General features: G+C 42.3%; 2 protein-coding genes across 8 annotated transcripts in view; one reads left to right on the plus strand and one right to left on the minus strand.

Annotated features, from left to right (window-relative positions):
• Positions 1-30: 30 nt before the first annotated feature.
• Positions 31-15,191, plus strand: GRSF1 (G-rich RNA sequence binding factor 1). Of its 2 annotated transcripts, none has more exons than XM_063135553.1 (10): positions 31-444; positions 2,596-2,749; positions 5,626-5,781; positions 6,103-6,246; positions 7,281-7,416; positions 8,315-8,493; positions 9,383-9,504; positions 10,397-10,532; positions 11,164-11,250; positions 13,482-15,191. In XM_063135553.1, the coding sequence occupies exons 1-9, from the start codon at positions 151-153 to the stop codon at positions 11,223-11,225; spliced, it is 1,383 nt and encodes a 460-aa protein (XP_062991623.1). In that variant the 5' UTR covers positions 31-150; the 3' UTR covers positions 11,226-11,250; positions 13,482-15,191. The 2 variants fall into 2 exon arrangements, with proteins under 2 accessions (XP_062991623.1, XP_062991624.1); XM_063135554.1 differs by having other exon boundaries at positions 2,617-2,749.
• Positions 15,192-16,391: 1,200 nt separating this feature from the next.
• The window catches only part of RUFY3 (RUN and FYVE domain containing 3), a 63,378-nt gene continuing 53,728 nt past the window's right edge, over positions 16,392-26,041 (minus strand). For 4 of the 6 annotated variants that reach the window (XM_063135549.1, XM_063135543.1, XM_063135551.1 and 1 more), the window contains 6 exons: positions 24,942-25,061; positions 22,988-23,111; positions 21,561-21,637; positions 20,523-20,550; positions 19,004-19,078; positions 16,392-17,827 (listed from right to left, as the gene is read on the minus strand). In XM_063135549.1, the coding sequence (XP_062991619.1) occupies positions 17,684-17,827; positions 19,004-19,078; positions 20,523-20,550; positions 21,561-21,637; positions 22,988-23,111; positions 24,942-25,061 (568 nt within the window). In that variant the 3' untranslated portion in view covers positions 16,392-17,683. Of the gene's footprint in view, positions 17,828-19,003; positions 19,079-20,522; positions 20,551-21,560; positions 21,638-22,987; positions 23,112-24,941; positions 25,082-26,041 lie in introns of those variants that run through there. The other 2 variants (XM_063135544.1, XM_063135547.1) reach the window with 2 other exon arrangements.

The following is a 26,041-nucleotide window of genomic DNA, read 5'->3' on the forward strand; positions in this document are numbered from 1 at the left end:
GCTCCTCCCTGCCCGCCGTGGCTCCTCAGCCAGCCGCCTATCGCCGCCGCCGCCGCCGCGCATGTGCCCGAGGCCCTCGCTCGCTCGGTAGCGGCTGAGGGGGCGACAGCAGCGAGCGCGACGTCGTCGACAGGGCCTCCTCCGTCTCCCATGGCCGGGACGCGCTGGGTGCTGGGCGCGCTGCTCCGGGGCTGCGGCTGTAGCTGCAACAGTTGCCGCCAGACCGGCGCGGCCTGCCTCCCTCTGCGCCCCGCCATCTCGCCCGCCTCGGCTTCCTCCCACGCTCACGCCCTCGGCCTCTCCGGCCGCCGTCGCCTCCTGCTGCTACTCGGGGCAGCCACGCAGAGCCGCGGCTTCGCCAGCTCCGCCGGGCCGGTGCCCGGCTTCGGCTCCTTGCGGGGCTCGCTGCTGTCTCCGGCCCTCGCGGGGAGATGCTACAGCCAGGTAGGGCGCCGGAGGTTCGCCCGCTTCCTTTGGGGAGGAGGAGAGGTGTGGGGAAGCCCCCTTTCCGCACGCCATGTCGTCTTCCTCTTCCTCCAAAACGAAGCGTGTGCATGTGGGGAATCTTACGCCCCTCCCCGCTACCATTATCTTTGCTTACTCCGTTTCTGAGGTATCCTTAATTTAAACATAATACGAAGTATGTGTCCAGTCACTTGCAACGCTCGTGTCCTTACTCCAAGGCTGCACAGGGCAGCAGGGCGTATGGGATTGTGCTCTTTTTTCCTCACAACGACCTTGTGAGGTGGGCTGGGGCTGTGTGCGTGTATAACCGGCCCAAGGTCACAACACACATGGCTGGGTGGGGGATTTGAGCGCTCTCTGCTCGCTCCATCCCCTGAGACCTTTGGGAACTACTACTTTCTTCCTTTCATTATTATTATTATTTATTTATATAGCACCATCAATGTACATGGTGCTGTACAGAGTAAAACAATAAAATAGCAAAACCCTGCCGCATAGGCTTACATTCTAATAAAATCATAATAAAACAATAAGAAGGGGAAGAGAATGCACCAAACAGGCACAGGGTAGAGTAAAACTAACAGTATAAAAGAACAAAGTCAAGTTTTATAAGCTTTAGAAAAAAGAAAAGTTTTTAGCTGAGCTTTAAAAGCTGCGATTGAAGTTGTAGTTCTCAAATGTTCTGGAAGAGCGTTCCAGGCGTAAGGGGCAGCGGAAGAAAATGGACGAAGCCGAGCAAGGGAAGGAGAGACCCTTGGGCAGGTGAGAAACATGGCATTAGAGGAGCGAAGAGCACGAGCGGGGCAATAGTGTGAGATGAGAGAGGAAAGATAGGAAGGAGCTAGACAGTGAAAAGCTTTGTAGGTCAACAGGAGAAGTTTATATTGGATTCTGGAGTGAATTGGAAGCCAATGAAGAGATTTCAGAAGTGGAGTAACATGGTCAGAGCGGCGAGCCAAGAAGATGATCTTAGCAGCAGAGTGGTGAACAGAAACCAACGGACTGATGTGAGAAGAAGGAAGGCCAGTGAGAAGAAGATTGCAGTAGTCATCAGTAGCATCATGTGATGCTAAAAGCTTGGCCGGATGGAAATAATCTCCTGAGCCCGTTGCCTTTAACCTTTTCAGGTGGCCCCGGGACCTTTTGTCCATTTCCCCCTTACATCTAGAGAGTTCAGAAATCCATCAGGGTTCAATGAATGCAAGATGAGAATAAAATGCATTTGTCACTTTGCTTTTCCCAACTCACCTTTCCACTCCCAGCAAAACCCATGGCCTAAACTGGCCTGAGGTCATCAAGGAAGCTATTCCTTAAACTTTTGCCTTCCTTTCCAAATCTATTTGCTTGACATTTTGATCTGTTTTCTATCTACTGCATCTTGTTTTAACTTTTGGGGGGGGGGGCATCTTGAAAAGCATCTCCAGATCGAGGTTCTCCTACTTGTATTTGAAGTTAAAGCACATTAATACTATTGTTGTACAAAAATGATGGTTCTGGGATAATGGTGACAGTGTGAGCTTTGCATGTTACTCTGGCAGACAAGGCAAGTAAAAAAGGAAATTGCTTTTGTATGAGGGCAGATTTAAGGTGTTTCATGTTTAACATAAAGAATATGATGGAGTAGGTCTGCCATATGTTGATCATCCATATACACTGAAAATTATGTTAAATACTTATCATAAAACAGACAGTTTTCATTCTCCAGACCATAAAATACATTTGCATCTTAATGTTGAGAAAATTTCCCATCCCATTGGAAGTACACACTAGTAACACTAAAGGCATGCCCCTCATGGCCTTATATAGATAGCCAGATGTGCTGTTTAAGAGTATGATCCCTGCAGTGGACTTGTGCAAGGTGTTTCTGGTCATTTGCCTATCCACACTAGCTATCAAAGACTGTTGTGAGATTACCCTGCACTGTGACAGCAAGTTTTCTCTATTAAGTATCCAGGTTTCCTAGAGATATGGCTTTTGGAAGTATATTTCCTATCCTTCCTGGTTGTGCCCTCCAGCACTGTGCCAACTGTATGGGCCAATGCCCCCAAGTAAATTCTGTCTCTCATATACTGAGCCATCCTTCTGTGTTCAGTTAGTTATAATTTTGCTATGAACAATTTCTCTTTGAAGGAGCACAGTTCTCCATTTCAGGATGAATATCCCCCACTCTCGGAATACGACCCACCTTCAGCGAAGTCAGGGGAGGAAGATGATGTGTATCTTATTCGTGCCCAAGGTCTGCCTTACTCCTGTACTGAAGAAGATGTTCTCAACTTTTTTGAAGGTAACTTCATTCTTCTTACTGGCCTACAGTGGGGCTGCTAAAGGCCAAACTACACAGGATATTAAACACATGGTTTAACATCCCATATATATTTGTTTGACTGGGGTCACTGGGGCTTCAGTTGGGATTGGGATCGTCATTGGCAGGGAGGGGGAGCCAAAGAAACATTCCTCCTAAAGCAGATAGCAGCTTTTTGAGGGCGGGTTTCATTGTGCCTATGGCGGGAGGGTTAAATTCCCTCTCCCTGGCCATTGCAGTTCTGATCCTGATAAGTGCCTCCAAACAGCTGCAGTTTGTTTTAAAAAATACAGTGTTAAATTATGCACCATGTATAGCTTGGCCCTAAGACTCAGATCAGGAGCGTATTTACCTGGAAATAAGTCTCATTGAAATCAGTAGATATGGTTTAGATCAGGCTGTAAACCTTCTGGATAATTATACATTTGGATAAATGGAAGTGATGTTTCAGGCTTCTACACTGCCATAGGGTACAGATACTGAACTGGACTATTCAAGAGTTTCAGCTAAACAAAAAATGACTTGCCTCTAAATTTCCATACTGAGATAATATGTCTGGATTATGTACTTATGTAAGTGAACATGTTTGGAAATGTATTGATTGTTACACTTCATAGAGCAATGTATTTTATTTATAGCCTATAAAATGGCTGTTTTCAGTATTTGAAAACTCCCTATAGACATTCATTGGACACAAGACTTAATCATTGTTATATAATGTTTTAATAGAGCAGGTTTATAAATAACTCAGCATACCTTGGAAGAGCATCTTCAAAAGCAAAACTAAAGCTGGCGTTCAGGCTTGCCAGTATACTGAATTCCCAGTGCTACGACCAGATTTGTTGAATTCTTGAAGATTTTAATACAACCTTGGAGAAGTTGACCAATCAGCCAGATGAACTACTGCATTCAGGCCTTGTTCCTTTGGTGGAGGGAAATCCAGTAGCATCCTAACTGTGCTCAGTTTAGAAAGATAAAAACGTAACCGTAATTCTCTTGAGTAGGGCAAGAAGCAATGAAGTTAAATACAAGAAGGCAATTTTAACTGGGATATATCAGGAAGAATATCCCAAAGGGCAGTTCATTCTGTAATATGCTGCCTGGGGAGACCGTGCAATTTCATGTCTTGGAGGCTTTCAGCAAAAGATTGGATTGAATCTGCTGGCAATCATTTTTGTAGACCTTGGGACCCAACCACTGCACACTGGTGTTAGGAAATTCTCCAAAGGAGTAAGAAAGGGATTAATTTGAAATCAGAAACCCATGTAGATAAGACAGGGAGCATGCAGTGATTTCAGCTTAAAGTCAGTTTGTTATCTGTATTCTGGACAAGAATGATGTCGAGATCAGGGGAGCATTAGAAATGTGCAGCCTTTTTACAGAAAGAAGCCCCAAATTTCCAAACGCTAAGGTAGAACTTATATGCTGTTATGCACAAAGGGATCTTGATATAGTTAGTTAGAATTCTATTCAGAGGACTAATGATCCATGTTCATTGATTCAGATGGGTATGGATGTTGTAGAACAGCTTGAGAAGTCTTTGAATCAAAAAGGGTTAGATTACTGTGTGTGGAGGGATGCTTCCTCAGATCCAGGAGTTGAGAGGGCTTTTCTCCTGGGAAGGCCCATGTTCAGAGCAAAACATGTTTCTGGGCATTCAAGCCAACAGAGCTTCTAGGACAGCCTTTCTCAACCTGGGGCGCTCCAGATGTGTTGGACTACAACTCCCAGAATGCCCCAGCCAGCTGGCTGGGGCATTCTGGGAGATGCAGTCCAACACATCTGGAGCGCCCCAGGTTGAGAAAGGCTGTTCTAGGAGGTCAGCTGCTTATGCAGTCCAAGATGGATTCGGGAGTGTGAAATCTGAGAAACGGGCTCATTTGCCTAATAAGCCATATATTAGGAACATAGGAAGCTGCTTTATACTGAGTGAGACCATTGGTCCATCTAGCCCAATATTGTTGACACTGACTGGCAGCGGTTTCAGGCAGGCATTTTCCCGGCTTTATCTGGAGATGTCAGTTATTGAACCTGGGATCTTCTGCATGCAGAGCATGTGCTCTACCACTGAGCTATTGCCCCTCCTCATCCACCTCAAATCCCCTTCAGGCCAAGACTTTAGATGAGACTTGTCTTGACCATCCCTCTTCCATTAATTATTCCTTGGGTCTCTTGCAGTTCATTGTATGAGCCTTGCTTTTGTCCGCGTGCATCCCTTCCATTTTATAAGAGTGTACCTTGGGACCACTCTGTACATTACACAAAAACCTTTTCCGTTTAGGAGCTGGTCTTCAACCTGCAGATAGATCATTATGTATAACAAGTGTGTGTGTTTGTGTGTTGCATTAACTTCAAGCCAGCATGTAGGATTGCAGTGTACAATATTCCAAAGTGTTTTTCACTGCACATCACAGGAACGAGTGTAAAATTGTTTCACGTTATAAACCGCTTGTGAGTTTACTAAGCACCTTTTAAGAGAAAGATGGTAATAGTGAACATAAAAACATAAGAAGAGCCCTGATGCTGGATCAGACCAAGGGTCCATCTAGTCCAGCATTTCGTTCACACACTGGCCAACCAGCTGTCGATTGGAAACCCACAGGCAGGAAACAAGTGCAACAACACTCTTTCACCCATGTTCCCCAGCAAGTGGTCTACCTCGGCCTCTGACGCAGGTAGCACATAACCATTAGGACTAGTAGCCACTGATAACCTCCTTCTCCATGAATTTGTCTAGTGGATGAGAATTTTGACTTTAGGAGGCCCTGTAGCTTCTCTGTTGCTGAAGTAAAATGTTAGGAAACATCAAAAAGCTCTGTTGCATTTGAGTCAGAATGGTATGCTTGTTCACTCTCTAGGCAGCAAGATTCGAAATGGTGTGAATGGCATACACTTCCTCTTAAACCGAGATGGCAAACGTAGAGGCGATGCTTTGGTTGAATTGGAGTCAGAACAGGATGTGCAGAATGCCTTAGACAAGCATCGAAGATATCTGGGCCAGCGGTATGTGGAAGGTATGTTTGTTTTTAACCTGAACTTAAGAAGGCTTACTATGATTTGGTCCCAAGTTATAGGGTAAATTCCAGTGCCATACAAGCCAAATTCTGCTCACACCACTTGCCCTTGCTCCCTTCACTGCTACAGCCCCTTCATGCACCATCCAAATCTGTTCCAGAGTGTCCCCCAACCTTCTGGAGTAGACTTGGGGAAATGCAGCAGGGAGGGAAACTGTTCTGCCAGTGGTTCCTGTTCTGCTGGGGGATGGCCAGCATTGGATTCGAATCATGTGTAACTAAACTAAACATTATGTCTTGTGGGATTTGTTGTTGTTGCAGTTTTTGAAATACATAATGAGGATGTTGATGCCATCATGAAGAGCCTGCAGTCCAGTTCAACATCTGTGACCAATGACGGAGTGGTACGACTGAGAGGCCTTCCATATAGTTGCACTGAAGTGGACATTTCTGACTTCTTCTCAGGTGACTCTGTATGGAGTAGTAATTATGTGAGCTAATGATTGTGAACCACAGATGAAGGAATTTGAGTGTGTTGCGTAATGAGATGGAATGCTTTTGTGAACTTACAAGAATCTTGTTTGTTCTATGTCAGGTGCATGGGTATTAGTCTGCGTTTCTTGGGTGGGCAGTAAAAAAGTTAGCTCAAAGGGGAGACGACAGAAGCACATTTAGATATGGCTGGGAACCATCCTTGTTTTAAGATCAGGAAAAATTAAGAATAGTTACTTCTGATGAAGAGAAGAGAAAGATAATCTGATCACATTAATAAGGTTTATTATTTATTGTATTTATGTATTACATTTCTATACCATCCAATAAGTGAAGCTCTCTAGGCAGTTCACAACATTCCCAAAAGAGTGAAATAACAGAATAATTTCAATAAATAGAATTGGCCTGCATTCTCTACTTATACCCTGGGGAAGCCACCCCCAACGTGGTGCCCTCCAGGTGTGTTACAACTTCCATCATCCCCACTTGGACTACAACTCCCACACCTGGAAGGCACCAGGTTAGGGAAAGCTGATTTGGGAGATCAGTGGAAGTGTCATTTGATTACACCAAGAAATAGGATACAAATATGTAGATGCCTAAAGTGGTAAAGCAGCAGTTTCTGCAGCTGAAACTCTCCCCACGGCCTGAGTTTGATCCCAGCGGAAGCTGGTTTCAGGCAGCCGGCTCAGGTCGACTCAGCCTTCAGCTGGGGGAAAGGTAGTCACGGCCGGGGAAGGCAACGGCAAACCACCCCGCTATAAGGCCTGCCAAGAAAACGTCAGCGAAAGCTGGCGTCCCTCCAAGAGTCAGTAATGACTCAGTGCTTGCACGAGAGGTTCCTTTCCTTTCCTAAAGTGTTAGAACCACTATATTTAAGGCAGCTTTTGATATACTTTTGTATGGTGGAGTGTGTGCATATTTTGTTTCTCTTACAAAAGGGTCAAAGTATGCTTTGCTGCTACCAAGTTGAGTATATCTGCATGCTAAAATACCTTTTCTTACAGGTTTGACTATAGTTGACATAACTTTTGTCATGGACCAGAGGGGAAGAAGGAAAACAGGAGAAGCTTTTGTGCAATTTGCTACACCTGAAATGGCTAATCAAGCCTTGTTGAAGCATAAGGAGGAAATTGGGAGCCGGTATGTGAATGTTGGGAGATTGGCCAGCCTTACCACTTAAGGGAGGGGATTGATGGTTGTATTGTTTGCACTTAAGACAAAGTTGTCACTTTAAAAGCAGATGGAAAGTTGGATTTTTGTCACCTCCTGCTACCAAAAAATGACATTGAATCCTTTTTTGACAGTGGAGGAGAAACCTGGAGAGGGAAAACTATACCTAAATAGTAGGGATGTCCTATGCAGGAAAATCTGGCCCTATTGGGACTTGACAGATTTCCCTCGAGTCCCCAGCTTGGCTTTCATTAACAAACTGAGCCATGGGCTCCCCGCTGGAACTTGCAAATTCTCAGCTGCAGTGTGTCACTGCACAGGTCTTCTCCATCCTGGGAGAAGGAGAGAATGACACACAGTGACAACAATGGCAGCAGAAGTCTCTGAACAACCAAACTCACAGGGCAAGTCAGGCCAGTTCATAGACAAGCGAGCCGGACTTGACCCTCTGGATGGATTTTTTTGCCATCCCTAATTTTGAGGTGTTGCATAGTGTTGTATTTGAAATGTGAGAAGTCTGGGTTTGGATTCTAACTCAGTCATGAAATCCTTCTGTAGATTCTAACAAATTCCTCTCTCTACTTTCCTTCTAAAATAGTAGTATAGAAGGGGGGGAACATGGGAGTACACTAACCTGAAGCACATTCGTGTAATCTAGACATCATACTAAACCATGGGTTGCACAAATCATGGTTCCTGGTTCTGGTTTGCTGGCCACTTGCAAACTATGGCTCATCCAGCCAAACGTAGTTAAGCTTCTTTAACCATTCAAATTTTGGTGTGATGTATGAATTGAGCCTTTGTGTGTTGAAAATGCTGCTAATCATAATTTAACTCTTCTCACTTTAAAACAAACAAACAACTATAGCTACATAGAAATCTTCCCAAGCCAAAGGAGTGAAATTCGAACACACAATGGGTTTTTCCGAGGTAAGAAGATGATGGGATATCCCACTACAAAACAAGATCCTGAACCTGTTTTTGAGGAAAGTGAGTTGAATGAGACCTTAAGACCTGCTGCAGCTTATGAAAGTGATAAAGAAAATGGTAAGTGCATACAGTATTTATCAGTTAAGCTTATCTCTTTGTATTCTGCATGTCAGAGAGAGGGGGTTAGTTCACACATTGTGATAAGCCACTCTGAAAATAAGGTACGGTGGATGGGTTGTTCACTCGCTAACCCATGTTACTCCTGACAGATGATCAGACACTTTGCGGCTTGCCATGGCTTGTTTCCCCTTAGTCCTCCTGCGCATGTATCCCATGGGCCTTTGCAGCACAACCTGAACAGCTTATTCGGCTGATGAGCACAAATGTGCTCATTAGCAGAGTAGAGTTTATTTTGTAGGGTTTTTTTCCACCTTTGGGGAGATTTGCACTTATTTTGTGCGTGTGTGTGTTTTACCTTCAGAGAGATTTGAGCAAATGTAATTTTAAATTTTTGAGGAGGTTTGTGTGAATATGTGCAAATCTCCCAAAAGATTTTTTTAAAAATTACATTTGTACCAATATCCCTGAAGGTAAAATAAATAAATAAATGCTAAATCTCCCAGAAGTGGGGGGAAATGTGCTGGTGGGGGAAAAGTGGTTTCACTGTCTAGGGAGGTGATGAAGTAGAGGACTAGTGTCATTCCAAGATGTAACAGAGAAGTGGTATTTTTAGTGAGATCATGAGCCATCGTGCCAGGTTCGAATATCACAACAAGCCACTCTGAACAATCCAACAACAAGCCATGGGTTCTCAGGATGGCTTGTATGCGGTTAACAAACCACGCTGAGGAAATCGCACTGGGTTCAGACATTACAACAAAGCAGCCTGAAACAAACAAGGCTGACAACCCACTGTGGGTTGTCATGTCGTGTCAACCAGGTCAGAGAGAGACAGGCACACGAATGTAATTTCTAAATCTTCATTCTGGCCTTCTTTACTCTACAGAAGTTTTTAAGCAAGCTTTTGAAAACCCTCGGGATGTGTCGGAATCTGGGAGTTTCTCCTCGCTTCACTTTGTGCATTTGAGAGGTCTGCCTTTTCAAGCAACAGCTCAAGATATTATAAATGTACGTAGGGGTAAGATCACTATAAATATCCTGAGTAATTTTACTAGGAAAGTCTTTCTTCAACTTCCAAAATCGGGATTTGAGCCTTTATTGTCAGTCACTAAAACATTTAAAATGATTCAATTAGCCTAAAGCTTGGTAAACAGTTTGCTAAAACTCACCCTTGCTTTTCTCTCCCAAGTGCCACTACTCATTCCCAGTTCCCAACAAACATTTGCCACCAGGAAAGGCAAGAGCACTTGGGAGTACGATTGCAGTTGTTTGATCCAGTCCTGGGAGACTTGAGAGAGGACTTGGACAATTAATACCAGCACTGTAACAAGCACTGTAACAATTGCATTGAACAGTCCCAAGGATTGGGCTCCTGGAATCTTACTGGCTTGTAATGCATTCAGTACAGCTGAGTTTCCCTGTCTTAGTTGTGGCTTAACGTGTAGCTAACAGCCAGAATTCAAAGAATCACTTATCTAATACCCCATGCACGGAGAGACTTGGAACTGTATTTCTTCAACATCAGTCCACCATGCTACATGGCAAAACAGCTTCTGAACTGAGGGGATTTTCAAACCCAGATTCATGGTCAATCTGTTCTTTTAAAGGAAAAGATCAAAAATTCAGCTAAGCATGTCCAGGTCTTTGGGTGTATCTAAAGTAGCTCTGTGCATTCCCACCAAAGTGTGTTAGCTTCAGTTTATGAAGCAAGTTTAGCTTTGTGCAACAAATAATTTGGCTTATTGTGTCCCGGACAGAAATTGAGACTTCTGAACATATTATTGATGGCTACATAGACCAGCAGTGTCTTAGCTTCTGCTATATTTTAACTTTCAGATTCTAATAATCAATTGAGCTATAAAATCTGACGTCCTGTTCACCCATTTTTTTTCCTTTACAGTTCTTTGCTCCCCTGAAACCGGTGAGGATCACTATGGAATATAATTCAAGTGGGAAAGCGACAGGAGAAGCAGATGTGCACTTTGAGACTCACGAAGATGCAATTGCAGCCATGGCCAAGAACAGGTCTAACGTGCGTAAGTAGGACTTGGTGTGTTTTCCCTGGGTTGGGAGGGCAACACCAAGGCATAGCAGTGCTAAACCAAAAGCATGGGAAGGTCACGGCAAGAGTCCTTTTAAAAAGATTTGTATTCCCTTATTTGAAACTGTGAAGTCCCTTGTGCAGATGTTCTTCAATGTGGGCTGTCAGGGTGGTCGGGCACTGCCATGCAGGCTTCTAGAATGTTTTATTTAATTTATTTATTTCTTACATTTCAATACTGCCCAATAGCCAAAGCTGAATGTTGATGGTGGAATCTAGTAGACTGAATTTGGGATGTTCTTTCAATACCAGTTGAAGGGCTCAAAAGAGTATTGTATATGTGTCTAATTTCTCTGGAAGCCCCATGTGTGGATGTCCTCTTAGATAATGGCAATGTATGTTAGGATAGGTGGTCCAATAGCCCCTAAAATATGATATAGCTGGGTCGTCTTTAAAAGTAATTCCACATCTTGTATAAAGAGAGATTCCAGATAAAATTGGGTCAGGAATATGGATCTAGCAGGTGACGGTTGCATGTGATGGTCATATAGTATATATTGCTGTATGCACAATTGCTAAATTTCAAGGCATTAATTTTCCATTCAAGCTGTTCTCTTGTTCTGCAGAGCATAGATACATCGAATTATTCCTGAATTCATCACCAAGCAGAAAAAATGGTTGCCAGTGACAATGGCATAATTCCCAAAGTTTAGGTGAGTGCTATGGAAAATTAACTTCTCTTTGGAAAAGTATAGTCCTATATGCAGCTGCACTGTTGGATTCTTTCTACAGTCACTTACTTGATGTAGCTGCAGTGACTGAAGACCTCCCACTTTCAAAGAAGAGCCAGCAAATTCAGCTCAGGGGTTCTGCTGTTTGGGCAAGAGTGTCTAATAGGAACAGAAGAAGAAAAGCAGTTCTGGATTAACCCAGAGGCCTATCTATCTAATCCAGCATCCTATTAACAATCAAATGCGATGACAGCAATAGCCCTTTTCCTGCTTGTTGCACCCCACCAACTGAGACTCAAAGGCATGCTGCTTCCAATCCGAGAGAGAGCGTAGCCATGCTGACTTGCAGCCATTCATGGCCTTATTCTTCATGAATGTGACTTAAAATGGCCAATTTCAGGCTCAATATATTTTGGCCCAAAAGGAACAAATTCCCCTTTCATGAGGCGCTATTCCTTGTAATTGAAGAATGGAGTTTAAGCCATTTAAATACACACAGTAAGAAATGGCCAAGTATAGGAAAAGGGTATGTGTGAGGGTCCACTGCCCCTACAGAGTTTTTGGGAGGTAAGCATGTGAACTTTTAAGAGCATCATGCAACCATATTGCATGCAACTCCCTGTGTTGCTGGATGTTTGCCTTGTCTTCTCTCTCGCTTATTTCCTTTGTTTTGATATAGTTTGTGAATCTTTGGTACGTTGGGTTGAATCCAGACAAAGCTAGTTGGACTTCGTTCACACTGAAATTATTGAGAGAAATTAGCCATGAATTAACATCTGTCCCATCGATCCAACCCATTGTCTCTATATTTGGTATAATACTATTTAAATGCCTTGGAGCCTTGTGATAGGGTGGACTATAAAAAAAACATCCTTACAAATTAATGAACAATCTTGCATTCAAGGATATGTGTGCTCTGCTTAAAAAACAAACAAAATTGTGTCAAAAGCTAAATTTTGCAACCTGTATAAATTGTACAAATGAAGCATATTTGCGTATTTGTTTTGCATAATTTCATTCATTTTGGAAGGGGCAAGGTGCTCTGGAATAAATTCAAACTTTGCCCTCCTTGACTATTGCTAGAAATGTTCCTAAGCCCTTCTTTAATTGCAAAGACTGGGGGCTGTTTGCACGTAGTGTTGGCAATCAGTGACAAAGGCTCAGTTCAAACAACACGTTTCTCAATGCTGGTTTTAGAATTCCACAGTGGAGTTTTTACACCACTGTTGAGAAATGTGTTGTCTGGCAGGAAAACTCCATGCAGTGTCGAAGTTTTTTCGGAAAACACTCCACGCAGAATATCCATGCTGTGCAGAGGAGAGATCCTGCACAACCGTTGTGTTGCGTGTTGGGCTCCATGGAGTTTTCCATTGTGTTGAGCTGACTTTTCCCATTGGCTACAGAGTTCCCTGGCAAGAGTGGTGAAAGGAGGGATTGCCACTCTAGGAGAGCCGCCAGGATTGGTTTGTTTGTTTGTTTGTTTTGTTTTTTGCAGCAATGGCTGATGGGATACCATCAGGAGGACCGGGGGGGGGGCTGGGGGGGAGGAGAGAGGGGGGAGGAACTGTCAGTCAAATGTCGCAGTGGATTTTACTGAACTCCACGGTAGTCCTCAGTCACACAATGGTGGAGTTAAAACATGTTGTGTGGGGAGTACACCCTAAAAACTCAACCGTTGAGTGGAGTTTTCACACTGTGTTGACAAACGTGTTGTCTGAACTGAGCCAAATTGTAGGTTACTTAACCTGCACTGCACATGAGCCGCTTCCAGTTTGTAACATCCTATGAATGCCCCATTTGTAGGTTGTTAACAAGATGTCCTAATCTGGACACTTTGGGTTATTTTTGGATTAAACAACCCAAAGTTAACTTTAGAAAAAACAACAACATGGGTTACCTTTGAGTTGCTTAACACATGAAGAAACCAAAGTGTCCAGACCACACACTGACAACCTATAAATGAGCATTAATTAACTGACGAATTCCGCCCTTAGGTTTGGACCAGGTCATTTTTGCCTAATATTGCAAATATAAGCCTGTATTTGCAGGTGTAAGGGTAAAGAATTCTTTTTAAGGAAAATTAAAATCATCAGTGCTGAATTTCTGTATTAACCCCTGAGCTTTGCTGTGATCCTGTTGTGTCAGATTTGAAACCTAAAGTAGAGCATTGGCAGGAGAACTTCTATTCAACATTTTCTTTCCTTCTCTCACAGGATAAATCACGATGCATTTCATTTGCACATTTTCCTAGAGCTGGAATATAGGAGTCCCTGTAACCAGCAAGGATAAATTCTAAAGGACACTTTTTCTGAATTGCCTTTCAAAGAAAATCCAGCAGCTGTATCTGAAACCCCTCAAATTGTTTGTGCAGATGTTTTGTGTAAACCAAAATTAAAGTTGAACTGTCCTTAAAACTTCTTGCTACAGTACATGTCATAGTAGATTGAGGGCCAAGCTGTGATGTACAAACGTAGCACAAATTGTCGTAATTTTGGAACGTGACTGGTGCACATGGAAGCAGGCTCTGTTTTTAGGAACCCTGTTTAACATCAATGCTTGCTCAGTACTTGAGTCTAGTCTGGGGTGGGTGGGTGGTAGGAGGCACTCAGTCATGCTTTAGCAAAGAGAAAGGGGGTGGGGAGTGCATGATCTGCAAGCGGCTGCTGATTGCTTTAGCCATGGTAAAACAGTTGGCAAAGTTACAACTTTCCCAGCCTTTTGCATGGAACGCAACACCAGAAATGCTTTGATCCTGGAGTTTATGGTAGGAATTCTGTTGTTCATACCATGGCCGTGGAATGGGGAAGCCCCACAGTGGAGACAACTTAGCATGCACAAAGGAATGTATTTATGGAGATGTGCCCTGCATTGAATAGGATAGGGAAGCTGACTTGTATATGGCCGGTGGAATGCACATGAAGCTTTTGATCATATTTAAATTATACTATACTATATACTGGCTGGGAATGAAGTGCTACAAAGAAGCTAGAAGGAAAGTTTTGAAAATATTAAACTTGAGCTGTATGAATATTTATTCAGAGTGGCATGTGGTAAAAGCAATACCTTTCAGCCTTTGCTCTAGGGTTGTTAGGTTGACGTAAGGTACCTTCAAGGTAAGCAATTTCTTATATGACAATTAGATTTGGGGTGGGGGTGGGGAGAGATTGCAAGGTGAAGACTAACAACTCAGGTGATTTTCACCATGTCAATAGTTTGACTCTTTATCATTACATTACTCTTTTCTTCTAAGACTCTCTGAGACAGTGGACTACACTCACGGTTAGGCTGAAAGAAGGCAGTTTGCTGAACTTGATAGCCCCTGCCCCCCGGCAAATGCAACACTCTGTTATGTGACCCTCCTGGATGGAGTGAGCAAGAATAAGACAAACACACACACCCCAAAATCATCCAGAGGTGCCTTCTGCATGCAGGAGCTCTGCCTGCTAGCAGAATGACATTGGATACAACCCAGTATGCAGTTACATGAATGTTTCCAGCATTGTACGTGTGAAGCCAATTCCCAGCTAAATGTAAAGTATATGGTTACCATATAGGCAGAATAATTAAAAATGCTACTACCCATGTCTCAATCCTTGGCCTAAACTATCTGGGCATGTTAGGTGAGCGATGAAGTTTGCCTGATAGTCTTGATTTCTCTCTACCTTTTTTTCAGTCTCTTTAATAAGCAGCCTTATTTCATATAGCTTGCCGAGTTGACAAAAATGGCAGTTCTGTATTTTCATAGTTAGCAGGGGTGAGTGTGTTCCATGGGTGATGCTGTAACTAACTCTTAAAACCCAAGTTGCTGCTGCCATGTACTGTGACAAGTAGGTGTTAAGCATTGCTTATTAGTTTTTGCCTGTCTGATCATCAAGTCAATGTATTACTCTAATAAATGAAAGCTTTTTTCTTAATGCAGACAAGAGTCTTCCAGGTCCTTTATCTTGTTTTTGAAAGTATTTCAACATAATTTTCAAAAGCAATGCAAGTCTATTAACTATAAGACTTGTGAGCCACACTTCTTTATATAAACATCTGGCTAGAATAACAGATACATACATATACAAGTGGAGGTGTTAGTTAATCTTTGGGTATAATACCAATAGTATAACCTAAGGTTGCTGCCTCATTTTATGGCAAGGTTTAGATTTATATAGCAACTGTAGTGTATGGGGATAGGACTACAGGAATAGATTCCCCCCCCCCTCCACAAACTATACTGGATAAGTGCACTACTCTAGAAGGTAGCACCCATTATGCACAGGTGCCATGCCTCAAAATAAGCTGACTGATTTCCTACGTGCCTAATGCTCTTGGTGCCACTTCAAATACAGAAGTAATTAAGGAGCATATACTTTTAAGTTTTGACATGAACAGCCTTTTTTTACCATGCCTATAAAATAAAGACTCAACAGGGCATGTATACTACAAAATAAATTTGACTCTTAATAGTAAATTGCTTTTATTTAAGTTACATTTCTTGGTTAGGTGGGAATATACCAAGTCTCTCTGTCTGTGTGTATATGTGTGTACACACACACATACCATAAATCGTTTGTCCTAGTTTTAGGCTTAGTTCTCAGATGACCTGGTGAATCAGTATCCAGACTACACCATGTCACATAGTTGTACACTCCACCATATAAAAACTCAGGAAACTAAGTGGGGGAGGAATCCTGATCAAGCTTTTGATTCTGTGTGCTAGGTTTCTAGGTGTGGGGTTAAATATGAAACATTCACTCAAGCCTAGTGATGTAAATTAGATGAGAGATTTATCGCCTCCTTTGTGAAGGCTAGGGAGGTGTTTGGCTAATGATCATGAACTTCTAAGTTTGTAATCATCCTTTAGGGAAGGGATCATTCAAGTACGGACTAGAGAAACATAGCAGAGTTTAACATAAAGGCTCTTCAGAATGTTAAAATTAAGGGATGGATCCTGATTGAATCATACTTTGAAAACATTGGTAGTTCTGTATCCTACACTTGGGCATGACTCAATCTGGATCCAACCCCTAATATCTACAAAATCAGTAATAAGAAGCCTGCCCTTATATTGTACTTAACGATAAACCATACTGAACAAGTATATTCAATAAAGAATGTCTGCATAACACTACAACAGGTAAAATGTAGAGCAATTTTATACAGATTCAAATACATTCTACAGTCTTGATTTAATTTCTAGTATAGAGGACCACATCTCACAAAGGACATGTGGTTTATAAAGAGGTTGAAACGTTTTAGAATTGCACAGCATCCATCACTCCAAGAGAGCTCTTTGCTGCTGAGTAATCTTTTCATTACACATCAAGGTATATTCTGTAACACATTGACGAGTGTTCTAGAGTCCACCATATTATAAGAAAATAAACTGAGTGCCATTGCATATATCATCTTAAATGTACATAAATTGGAGTACAGCCCACACAGTCCTATTGTGACATTCACATTTATAGACTGCAAATTTTACTTCTCTAAATATTCAGGATTCATGCTCCTTTCTTCTAGTCCAAAATATTTACAATCAATTGCTGCTCTTGTGAATGGTCTGCGAGAATGGATGTTAGAAAACACCAGGAAGTTCAGCAAGACCACCTTGTTTGAGTTTCTGAGTGCTAAAGGTCAGCCAGTTGTGCAGGGGAGGAAAAAAGATCATTTTTCACACCCCTGTATTTTCTTCCAAACATTTTGGTAAAATATAAAACTTCTTTCCTTTTAGCAGCATATGAAAAGCAGTGCCACAAGGAAAGCTGAAATTCAGAGCTAGTGCTTGAATTAGATTGCACAGAGTACATTCATATAGCTCACTCTTAGGAAGTCAAATGGAGAATGGACCATGGTCTCTACCTTATGTAGTAAACAGAGGCTGCAGTGACCTATGGTAAACTTGTTTAATTCATATGGGTGATACAGATCAGTGAGAGCCATGCACTCGACACAGTCACTTCCCTGGAAAAGTGAAGATGTGCCCTGGAAGGGGACGGACGGACACTATTTTCTATCAGGAACACACATGTTCAGTTTGTGCTATACCCCCTTCTCCCCATGGGAACAGTGATAGCTTTTGGCTCGATATAACCAATATCTTCTGTGCCTGCGAAAACTTCACATCAAGCTCACAGTATTTGCTTCTAATACAGACACTTTAAGACCAAGGGACTCCATGACCCATGCTAGACAAAGTGAAAGTCTTTAAGGAGCAGTTCATCCTGGAGCCTTAAATGCTTACAAGTAGGACTGATTGTCAATACATGCCACCTAAGCTCCTGCCACCTGCAAGAACAGGTAAAGGTATTCTCTCTCCAAAAAAAATTCCAAACAGCACCAGAGATATTCAGACGCAGCAGTAGAGATGGAATCATCCCATGGAAGTAAACTGCATTTAACCGGACCACTGTCCCCCACCATCAAAGTCCTAAGAGGGGCTTGCAGAATATTGCTGTATCAAGTGCTTGTGGCATAGGTTGCAGACACGCTCCGGGTTGATGCTGGAGGGAAGGGGCAGTTCATTTGCTGAACAATCTTCGCAGAAGACTCCACCACAGTTCTTGCATGTGTTCTGAACAGGGGAGAAGAAGGGGGAGGGGAAGAATTTTACTGGGAATCCTAACTCACCCACAATCACAAAGCTTATACTTATTTTTATTTATTTATTTATTTATTTATTACATTTTTATACTGCCCAATAGCCGAAGCTCTCTGGGCGGTTCACAAAAATAAAAAACCATAATAAAACAACCAACAGGTTAAAAATACAAAATACAGTATCAAAAGCACAACCAGGGTAAAACCACGCAGCAAAATTGATATAAGATTTACAGAGAACAGTAAAATTTAAATTTAAGTTAAAATTAAGTTAAAATACTGAGAGAATATAATGGTTTTCAGCTGACGACGAAAAGAATACAGTGTAGGCGCCAGGCGGACCTCTCTGGGGAGCTCATTCCAAAGCCGGGGTGCCACAGCGGAGAAAGCCCTCCTCCTAGTAGCCACCTGCCTCACTTCCTTTGGCAGGGGCTCACAGAGAAGGGCCCCTGTAAATTATCAAGGTCCAGGCAGGTACATATGGGAGGAGGCGTTCCTTCAAATAACCTGGCCCCAAACCGTTTAGGGCTTTGAATGTCAATACCAGCACTTTGAATCGGGCCCGGACCTGGACTGGCAGCCAATGAAGTTGTAAAAGGACTGGCGTAAAGTGATCTCGCCGGCCAGTCCCTGTTAGTAAACAGGCTTCCCTGTTTTGTACCAGCTGAAGTTTCCGGACCGTTTTCAAAGGCAGCCCCACGTATAACTCATTGCAGTAATCCAAACGAGAGGTTAACAGAGCATGGATAACTGTAGCTTATTCTTTGCACTATTAAAGAGTGAAATTTTCACCAGCTAATATGTCAACCGTAGGATCTCTATTTTCCTCCTACCAGCCAGGTAGCCCCTTTGGCTAGAAATCAGAAGAAGAATGGGCACGTCTTCACCACATTGCCAAGGGAGTAGTGGCGGGTGTTGGGGGAATCTTAAAATTCTCAGTGCTTGTTTGTTCAAGTTAATTGCCTGCCCTGTTTCTAAGACTCGGGGTAAGTAAAGACTGCCTTTCATTCTTCCACACAGAAACCCTGTAAAGGTCACACGAGTTCCATTCAACCAACAGTAGAAAAATATTCCTACCTGAAATGTAATGTACAAATTGGTTTTTAGGCTGCGGAGTACGGAACAGAGACAGAAAACGGTTCAAATTTACCTTTCTTTTGCTCTGAGTGCTTTCTTCTTGACACAGCTGGCAGAGCTCAGACTTTCCAGGGCCACAAGGTTGCTCCTAAATCATTAAAAATATGCATATTTCATCATACAGTAAGTTTCCTGGCCAACCTTTTGACGTCATGCAAATGTTTCGCTTACAATTTCCAAAAGCCCTCCTGCAATCTCAGATGAGCTGAGAAGGCTTTAAATTCAGCATCTTCATTTCCCCCTTTTGAATCTGTGCTTGGAACATTCAGACAGAACTTAAATAAATCTTAATATTTCTATAACACTTTCAAATTCAAAGTGCTTTCACGTGCATTCTTTATCTAGTTGCAATGCTTACAAGAAACCCTGAAGTCAGTTCAATATTACTATCTCCATGTTAGATATATAGAATTTGGACATATTTCAAAATAGGCTGAAATTGCCAATTCTATGACTTTTGCAGCAATACTTCAAAATCTATGTCACAACATTCCTGTTTGGCCCCAATCCCCAAGTATATGCTCCACGCTTGGGGATTGTGACCAAATGCTTTGCAGCAACATGGATTTTGAGAGAATTTCAGTTTAGTCTTTTGGAATAGGCTACTGAGAAATTGCTAATTAATTTCTCTCAAAAGGATATAAGATGTCTTATTATGAAATACCAAGTGAAAAATGAATGAAATGCTTAATGAAGACATAATAAAGAATTTGGAGAGCTGAATAAGAACAAGCACTGATTATATTAATAGGAAGACAAGCAAATTCCCCATAAGTTATGGGTAATTTATATGATTCATAAGGCAGTCTGGTTGGATTGTAAAGGGGTAAAGGGTTATCTGAATAGGAATGGGCCATAAAGCTCTATTGTTCAAGGCCAGAAGTTTATCTGAAGTTTTTGGGATGGTCAATCCATCATTAAAGGTCAAAAGTGTACTTAAAGTTTTGCTCAGGTTAATGGTTCATAGTTAATGGTTAATACTTTTTTTAGCCAGGTCCAATGAACATATGCCTACTGCTTAAAAAATACATAGGGACTGAGCACAAAATGGCCACGCATCACACTATTACAGCCTTCCTCAACCTGGGGCGCTCCAGATGTGTTGGACTACAACTCCCAGAATGCCCCAGCCGGGCATTCTGGGAGATGCAGTCCAACACATCTGGAGCGCCCCAGGTTGAGGAAGGCTGCACTATTACAATACAGCAGCAACAGCAAAGGGGGCAAGGTTGTGAAGTGAAGAAACAAGTAATGAGAATACAACATTTTAACAGAGGAAAGGGACATCTCTCATTTCATGCCTTCGATTTCAAATAAGGCACCAAATCTTAATACACAATGAACCTGGAAATCCATAGATGCAGATAAAAGCCATTAATTCTATAAAACCTCCAGCATTCAAAAATGTAGCTCTTTTTATATTAAGAAATGTTTTTAATGAAGACAACGTTATCTTTCAGCAATGAATTATTTCCCCCACATATTAAAGGTTCCCAATTACTATTCCAAGATAAGCAAAACAAATTACTTACATGGTCCTCTTGCGGGTTAGGAGGTACCCTGCAACAGAAACAAGGTATTAACTTAGCATGCTATTTCATCCACATCTTAATATAAACCATTAAATGTGTCCTCATATCTCATTGATTGGTAGCACTAGGTTTCACAAAAGTTTATTGTACACATATGCCCTAAGTATAGACACGGCTTGGTTGCCCCTGCCCAAGACCAACCTTTCTGCAAAAGACAGATTGCAATCCATAAAATTAACAGTAATAACTCCCAAGTACTTACTTCCCCACCATGCAATAAACTCTCTCAAAATCAAAACACAAAGCACACAGTATAGGTTATTTGGTAAATACCAGGATCAGATTACCAAAAGAGCTCATTTCCATTACGCACATCCTTATGTATCCCAGAGAGTAAGAGTAAGATCTCCTTTCTGCAATTGTTAAAACTAAGACAATACATTATATACATGAAAGCTATGTGTTTCTTGCTTCAGCACAAACCAAAAGCTGAGAAATAAATACTTTCCAAGAAGAGTGACTATGAAGCATGGGGATATGCACTGGATGCTTCTATGATGTCTTTGCCACCTGAACAGACTCCACTATTTTCCCAGGCTTGCGTTTTGGCCAGGGAGGATCGCCACAATAGCCAAGCACCTTTGGGGAAATCTGGAAAGCTTGACTTAGGCATCCAAGGCCTTGCAAACCCCCTGAGCAAATGTTGCCTCTGAATGCAACTGTAAGCAGATAGCAAACAGACTCCCCAGATGTGCCAATTTCAACTTAATGGGACGATAACTAGAGCCCTTCGCATAGCTGGAACACATCTAAAAAACGATATGCAAAGAAGGTATCAGCGGAACTTGTTTGGACGACTTTCTCAATTGAGCCTTTGCTCACAAGAATGCTATGCAGCAAACACAAGAGAAGATTTCATGTGTACACAGTCACAGGAATCATTTCAGAAGTCATCTCATGGCTGCAAAACTCGCCCTCTGAATACTTTTATGATTAAAGAGAAATAAAAAAATGTAGGTTACTTTAATCAGCCCATACCTGCTTGGAAGAACCGTGTTCTCTTTCACAGAGGTTCTCCGTTGAGAATCTCCTTCCAAGAGTTTATTCCCTGCATCCTACCAATATAGACAAATATTGAGGAATCAAAGCAAAATAACAGAAAAACTGCCTCTATATTCTATGCCTACCCCTACATATACAGTGCCCAAAGGTTCCTTCCACCCAACAAGAACTCTCTTAATTGCCTATTAATAGTAAGAATCCTGAGAACGTTTAAGCTTTTGGCTCTCATGGAGCTATCTAATACTATAGAAAAACTTGAGATCAGTTAAGAGATCATATTGAGAGCTGTGATGACTGGAATTGTCACGTGCTTGTACCACTTCGCATTTGAAAAATCTGGTTCTGTTGTCGTACTGCTCTAACAGTCAGGAAGTTTTTCCGGATGTCCAGACGGAATCTGGCTTCCTGTAACTTCAGCCTGTTATTCCATGTCCTGAACTCTGGGATGATCGAGAAGAGATTCTGGCCCTCCTCTGAGTGACAACCTTTTAAGTCTTTGAAGAGTGCTATCATGTCTCCCCTCAATCTTCTCTTCTCCAGGCTAAACATGCCCACTTGTTTCAGTCTCTCTTCATAGGACTTTGTTTCCAGACCCCTGATCATCCTGGTTGCCCTCCTCTGAACACGCTCCAGCTTGTCTGCGTCCTTCTTGAATCGTGGAGCCCAGAACTGGACACAATACTCTAGATGAGGCCTAACCAGGGCCGAATAGAGAGGAACCAGTACCTCACATGATTTGGAAGCTATACTTTTATTAATGCAGCCCAAAATAGCATTGGCCTTTCTTGCAGCCATATCGCACTGTTGGCTCATATTCAGCTTGTGATCTACAACAATTCCAGATTCATGGCATCTGATCCCCTAAGAACTCCACATGAGAGCCTTTCAGTGGATCCCTGAAAGCTAAGTTTTATTGTAAGTAGTCTTGTGAGGGTTTCCCTCAAAGGGGGTTGTTAGAAATAAATTAACTAACTAGATAGATATATTGAGCATAGCAAATGCAACACATTTCCATGCAGGAAAAAGCATGCAAATGGCAAGTGCACCACCACACGCAACAGTAGTGCAGTCACACATTCCCCCCTCCCTATTTTACTGCAAGCGCGTGTGCTAGAAGGCTGCATCCACTTGCATACGTGCAAGGCAACAGACCTGTGCAATTGCCCCAGAGGAAGATCGACTTATGATTTGCATGCTGCTTTTTTCCACAAGGAAATAACCCGTGTAGGAAATTTACCATCTTTGAATCAGCCCTGAAGTTGCTATATCATACTGTGGCAAGACTCCAGTGTAACTGACAGGAAACACAAGGCTGAACATCACATAAACAGACTCCTAAAGATCTGGGTTAAAAGGGAAACTAAAATTAAGTCACAGTTAAGCACACAGAAAAGGAGCATTACTATTTTCGATCCAGTCTTCGGGAACCTTTTGCTTTGGCTGTGCAAGCTTTTATTTTCTTGAATTCCGTGGTGGGAATGTGACCATCGGTCTCGTTCCCGTTTCAGTTCCAGTTCCAGCTGACCCCTGAAGTAACAGCACACACAGAGAGAAAAGTTGATAGAACAAGCTTTAAACTACAGGCCCCAATTTCAAAATGCCACTGAGAGAAAAAGGATCCCTATTCTTAACGCTCCAGAATGAGAATTTTAAAATTCCCATCTCTGAATAACCAAAAACGCATTGGAGAAAGTCACAGTGTTAAGACCACCATATCTAGGTTGCAAGTACCTAAAAAAAAATTTGCACAATCAGGCAGGTTCCAATATATTATATATTCCAATAATATATATTCCAATATATTATTGCACTGTTCAGTGACCAATGGACCAAATAACCAAGTTCCTGTTGTGTAATAGGAAATGAATCCAGATGCTTCCCTAAGTTTTAAAGGCAAAGCGATCCTCTCTCATTCACTCCTGTCTCTGGATTTAAGGAAACAGATATCAGCTCCCACCAGCATCCATAGCTAGTTGTAACTCCACACACCATGAGTTTGGCTAATCCTTTAAAAAGCAGACTGTTTTACAGTTGCCAATACAGTAAGCTGCAATCTTCTTTGCTGCCTTATACTGAGTCAGACCATTGGTCCATCTAGGCCAGTATTGTTGACACTGACTGGCAGCAGCTCTCCAGGGATGCAGGCAGGGATTTTTCCTAGCTCTACCTGAGATGCCAGGGATTAACTACAAGTAAACCACACTGAACTCATTCATCGGATTTGCACAGTCACTTCACCCCACAGTGGTTTATTTAGCCACAGTGGCTCATTTTGAATATTCAGTCCCCAACAGAAGGCTGCCATGGTTTATCCTGTTGTCTGAACCTGGGCAGAAGGGTTTTTTTGAGGGTTAAAGAACTCAAATAACCCTACAACAACCCATGCTACATGGTTTTGGAAAACACAATAAACCATGCCGATCCTCTGCCAGGAGTTAAATATTCAAAATGGGTGCCGGCACACACCACAACCCAGTGAGGTTAAAATAAGCTATGGTGGCCTGGAGTGATTCTACAAACCAGCCCATCGGGGCTTACATCTGAGTAGACATATATACGATTGCACCCTGCAAATGCAATATTGTGTGAAAGGGAAAGCAAATGCTTCCTATTGGATGTGATTCCGGTCTTTCTATATTTATTGTTTTTAATTTGTATTATAAACTACTTTAGGATATATATTATGATGGTCAGTTTATATATACCTACATACATTTTCTCCACGTTCACTGGGTATGATTTTGAAGTATACAGTAGCACTTCCTGCAATAGACAAATCCAGCCCTGGTGTATGTGTGTGTGTGGGGAGGGGGTGCGCGCACACACTTGCCTGCTTCCAAACGCTATATTCTTCTTTATGTGACTCCATATACACTGGCACACGTATGGGTAGCCAGGTCTGCAGCAGGTCTGTAGATGGGAAATTCTAGAAAGCCACATCTCCGGCTCTTGAGATTTTTCTCCTCCATCTTCAGCAGCAGCCTGCATGTGCGCTATGTGCCTAGAGATCAGCCTTCCTGGTCACTAATTTGTGTGAGTCTCATTTGCCTTGCTCACAAGGAGGGCAAAGGACTTGTGTACATGAAGAGACTACCAAGGGTTGGTATCAGAAGCAGGTATTGGGAAACATCTCTCTACTTTATTTTGTGAAGTTTTACTGTAATAGTGAGAAATATTTATTTATTTATTTATTTATTTATTAGATTTTTATACCACCCAATAGCCGAAGCTCTCTGGGCGGTTCACAAAAATTAATTTGTATTCACAAAAAAGAAACCCTGCGAAACATGCAAGAGATTGAAAATGAGGGTACGTCCCCGCTCCAAAATAATAAAAATAAATCAATTATCTCTTCACCGCTGCTTGATGAGCTGTTCCACCTCCAGCTGAAGGCTATTGATCTTATCCCCAAAGTCCTGCTTGAAGAGCCGATTGTCCTCCTCCAGCGACTGACGCTCTCGCGCTGCCTGTTGCAATCTGGATTTGAGCCACATGAACTTGTGATAAAAAACAAAAGCCATGGTGGGGAGGAAGACTGAGATTAAACAATAAATAAATAAAAAAAAACCAAGCTCAATGAAAGGTGGAGGGGGAATGTGTAGGCGCAGGAAGTGAGAAGGGACAAAAAGTATCTAAAGAAAAACCAAAATGTAGGTGAACCAGGCAGAAGAAACTTCTATTTTCATTTTTTTATTCTATTACTACAGTTTACAGTCATTAGATGATAAACATAAAACATCACTTTTATCCATAGTCAAAGCAAGTCTCAAGTACACAGTAGTTGTAAGGTGTTTTTTTTAATTTACGTTACACTGCAGCTTTATACAAGTAACTGGAACTTGCATAATGGGATACCTACTATATTACGAAATTAGTGCATTTATCTGGCCTCTTCCACAACTGTTACATCAGGTTAAACACACAGGGCTCCGGATTGAATACAAAGTTGTGGGTAAGTACTTAGGCCTCCCACCCTACTTGAGGGCATTGCTGCAACGGAATTGGGGGCAGGGGAACAGTTTACGTTCACAATATAGAAACTGATTTCAGGCTACATGTATCCACCAGCCATGTGACAAGTACTCGACACAATGGCCTAACTGGAGGGTGGATAGACAGGTGGAGGAAACCACTCAGCAAAAAACCGAAGCTGTCACACATGCCTGTCCTCCACTGAAACGCCACCTCGAAGCTCACTCAAACATTCAATCAGACATGTGGCAAAGTCCTCCACATGCCCCCTCAGAATGCATATGGGGCATCACTTCTTTGGAAGCACCCTCTCTCATGTCAAAGTCTATGGACAGCCTAGAGAACTGTACCATGTGTCCATCCAGGCACTCAAATTGGACCTTCTGTGGTGTGTGGTTGGCAGCAGCAAAGAGATCAAGATCAAAAGTATGGGGAATAGAGAGACACAGAGCTCTGGCTGGATGTCAAAGGCTCCAGATCCAGGA

The sequence above is a fragment of the Elgaria multicarinata genome, chromosome 10, assembly GCF_023053635.1.
Source record: "Elgaria multicarinata webbii isolate HBS135686 ecotype San Diego chromosome 10, rElgMul1.1.pri, whole genome shotgun sequence".
Classification (NCBI taxonomy): domain Eukaryota; kingdom Metazoa; phylum Chordata; class Lepidosauria; order Squamata; family Anguidae; genus Elgaria; species Elgaria multicarinata.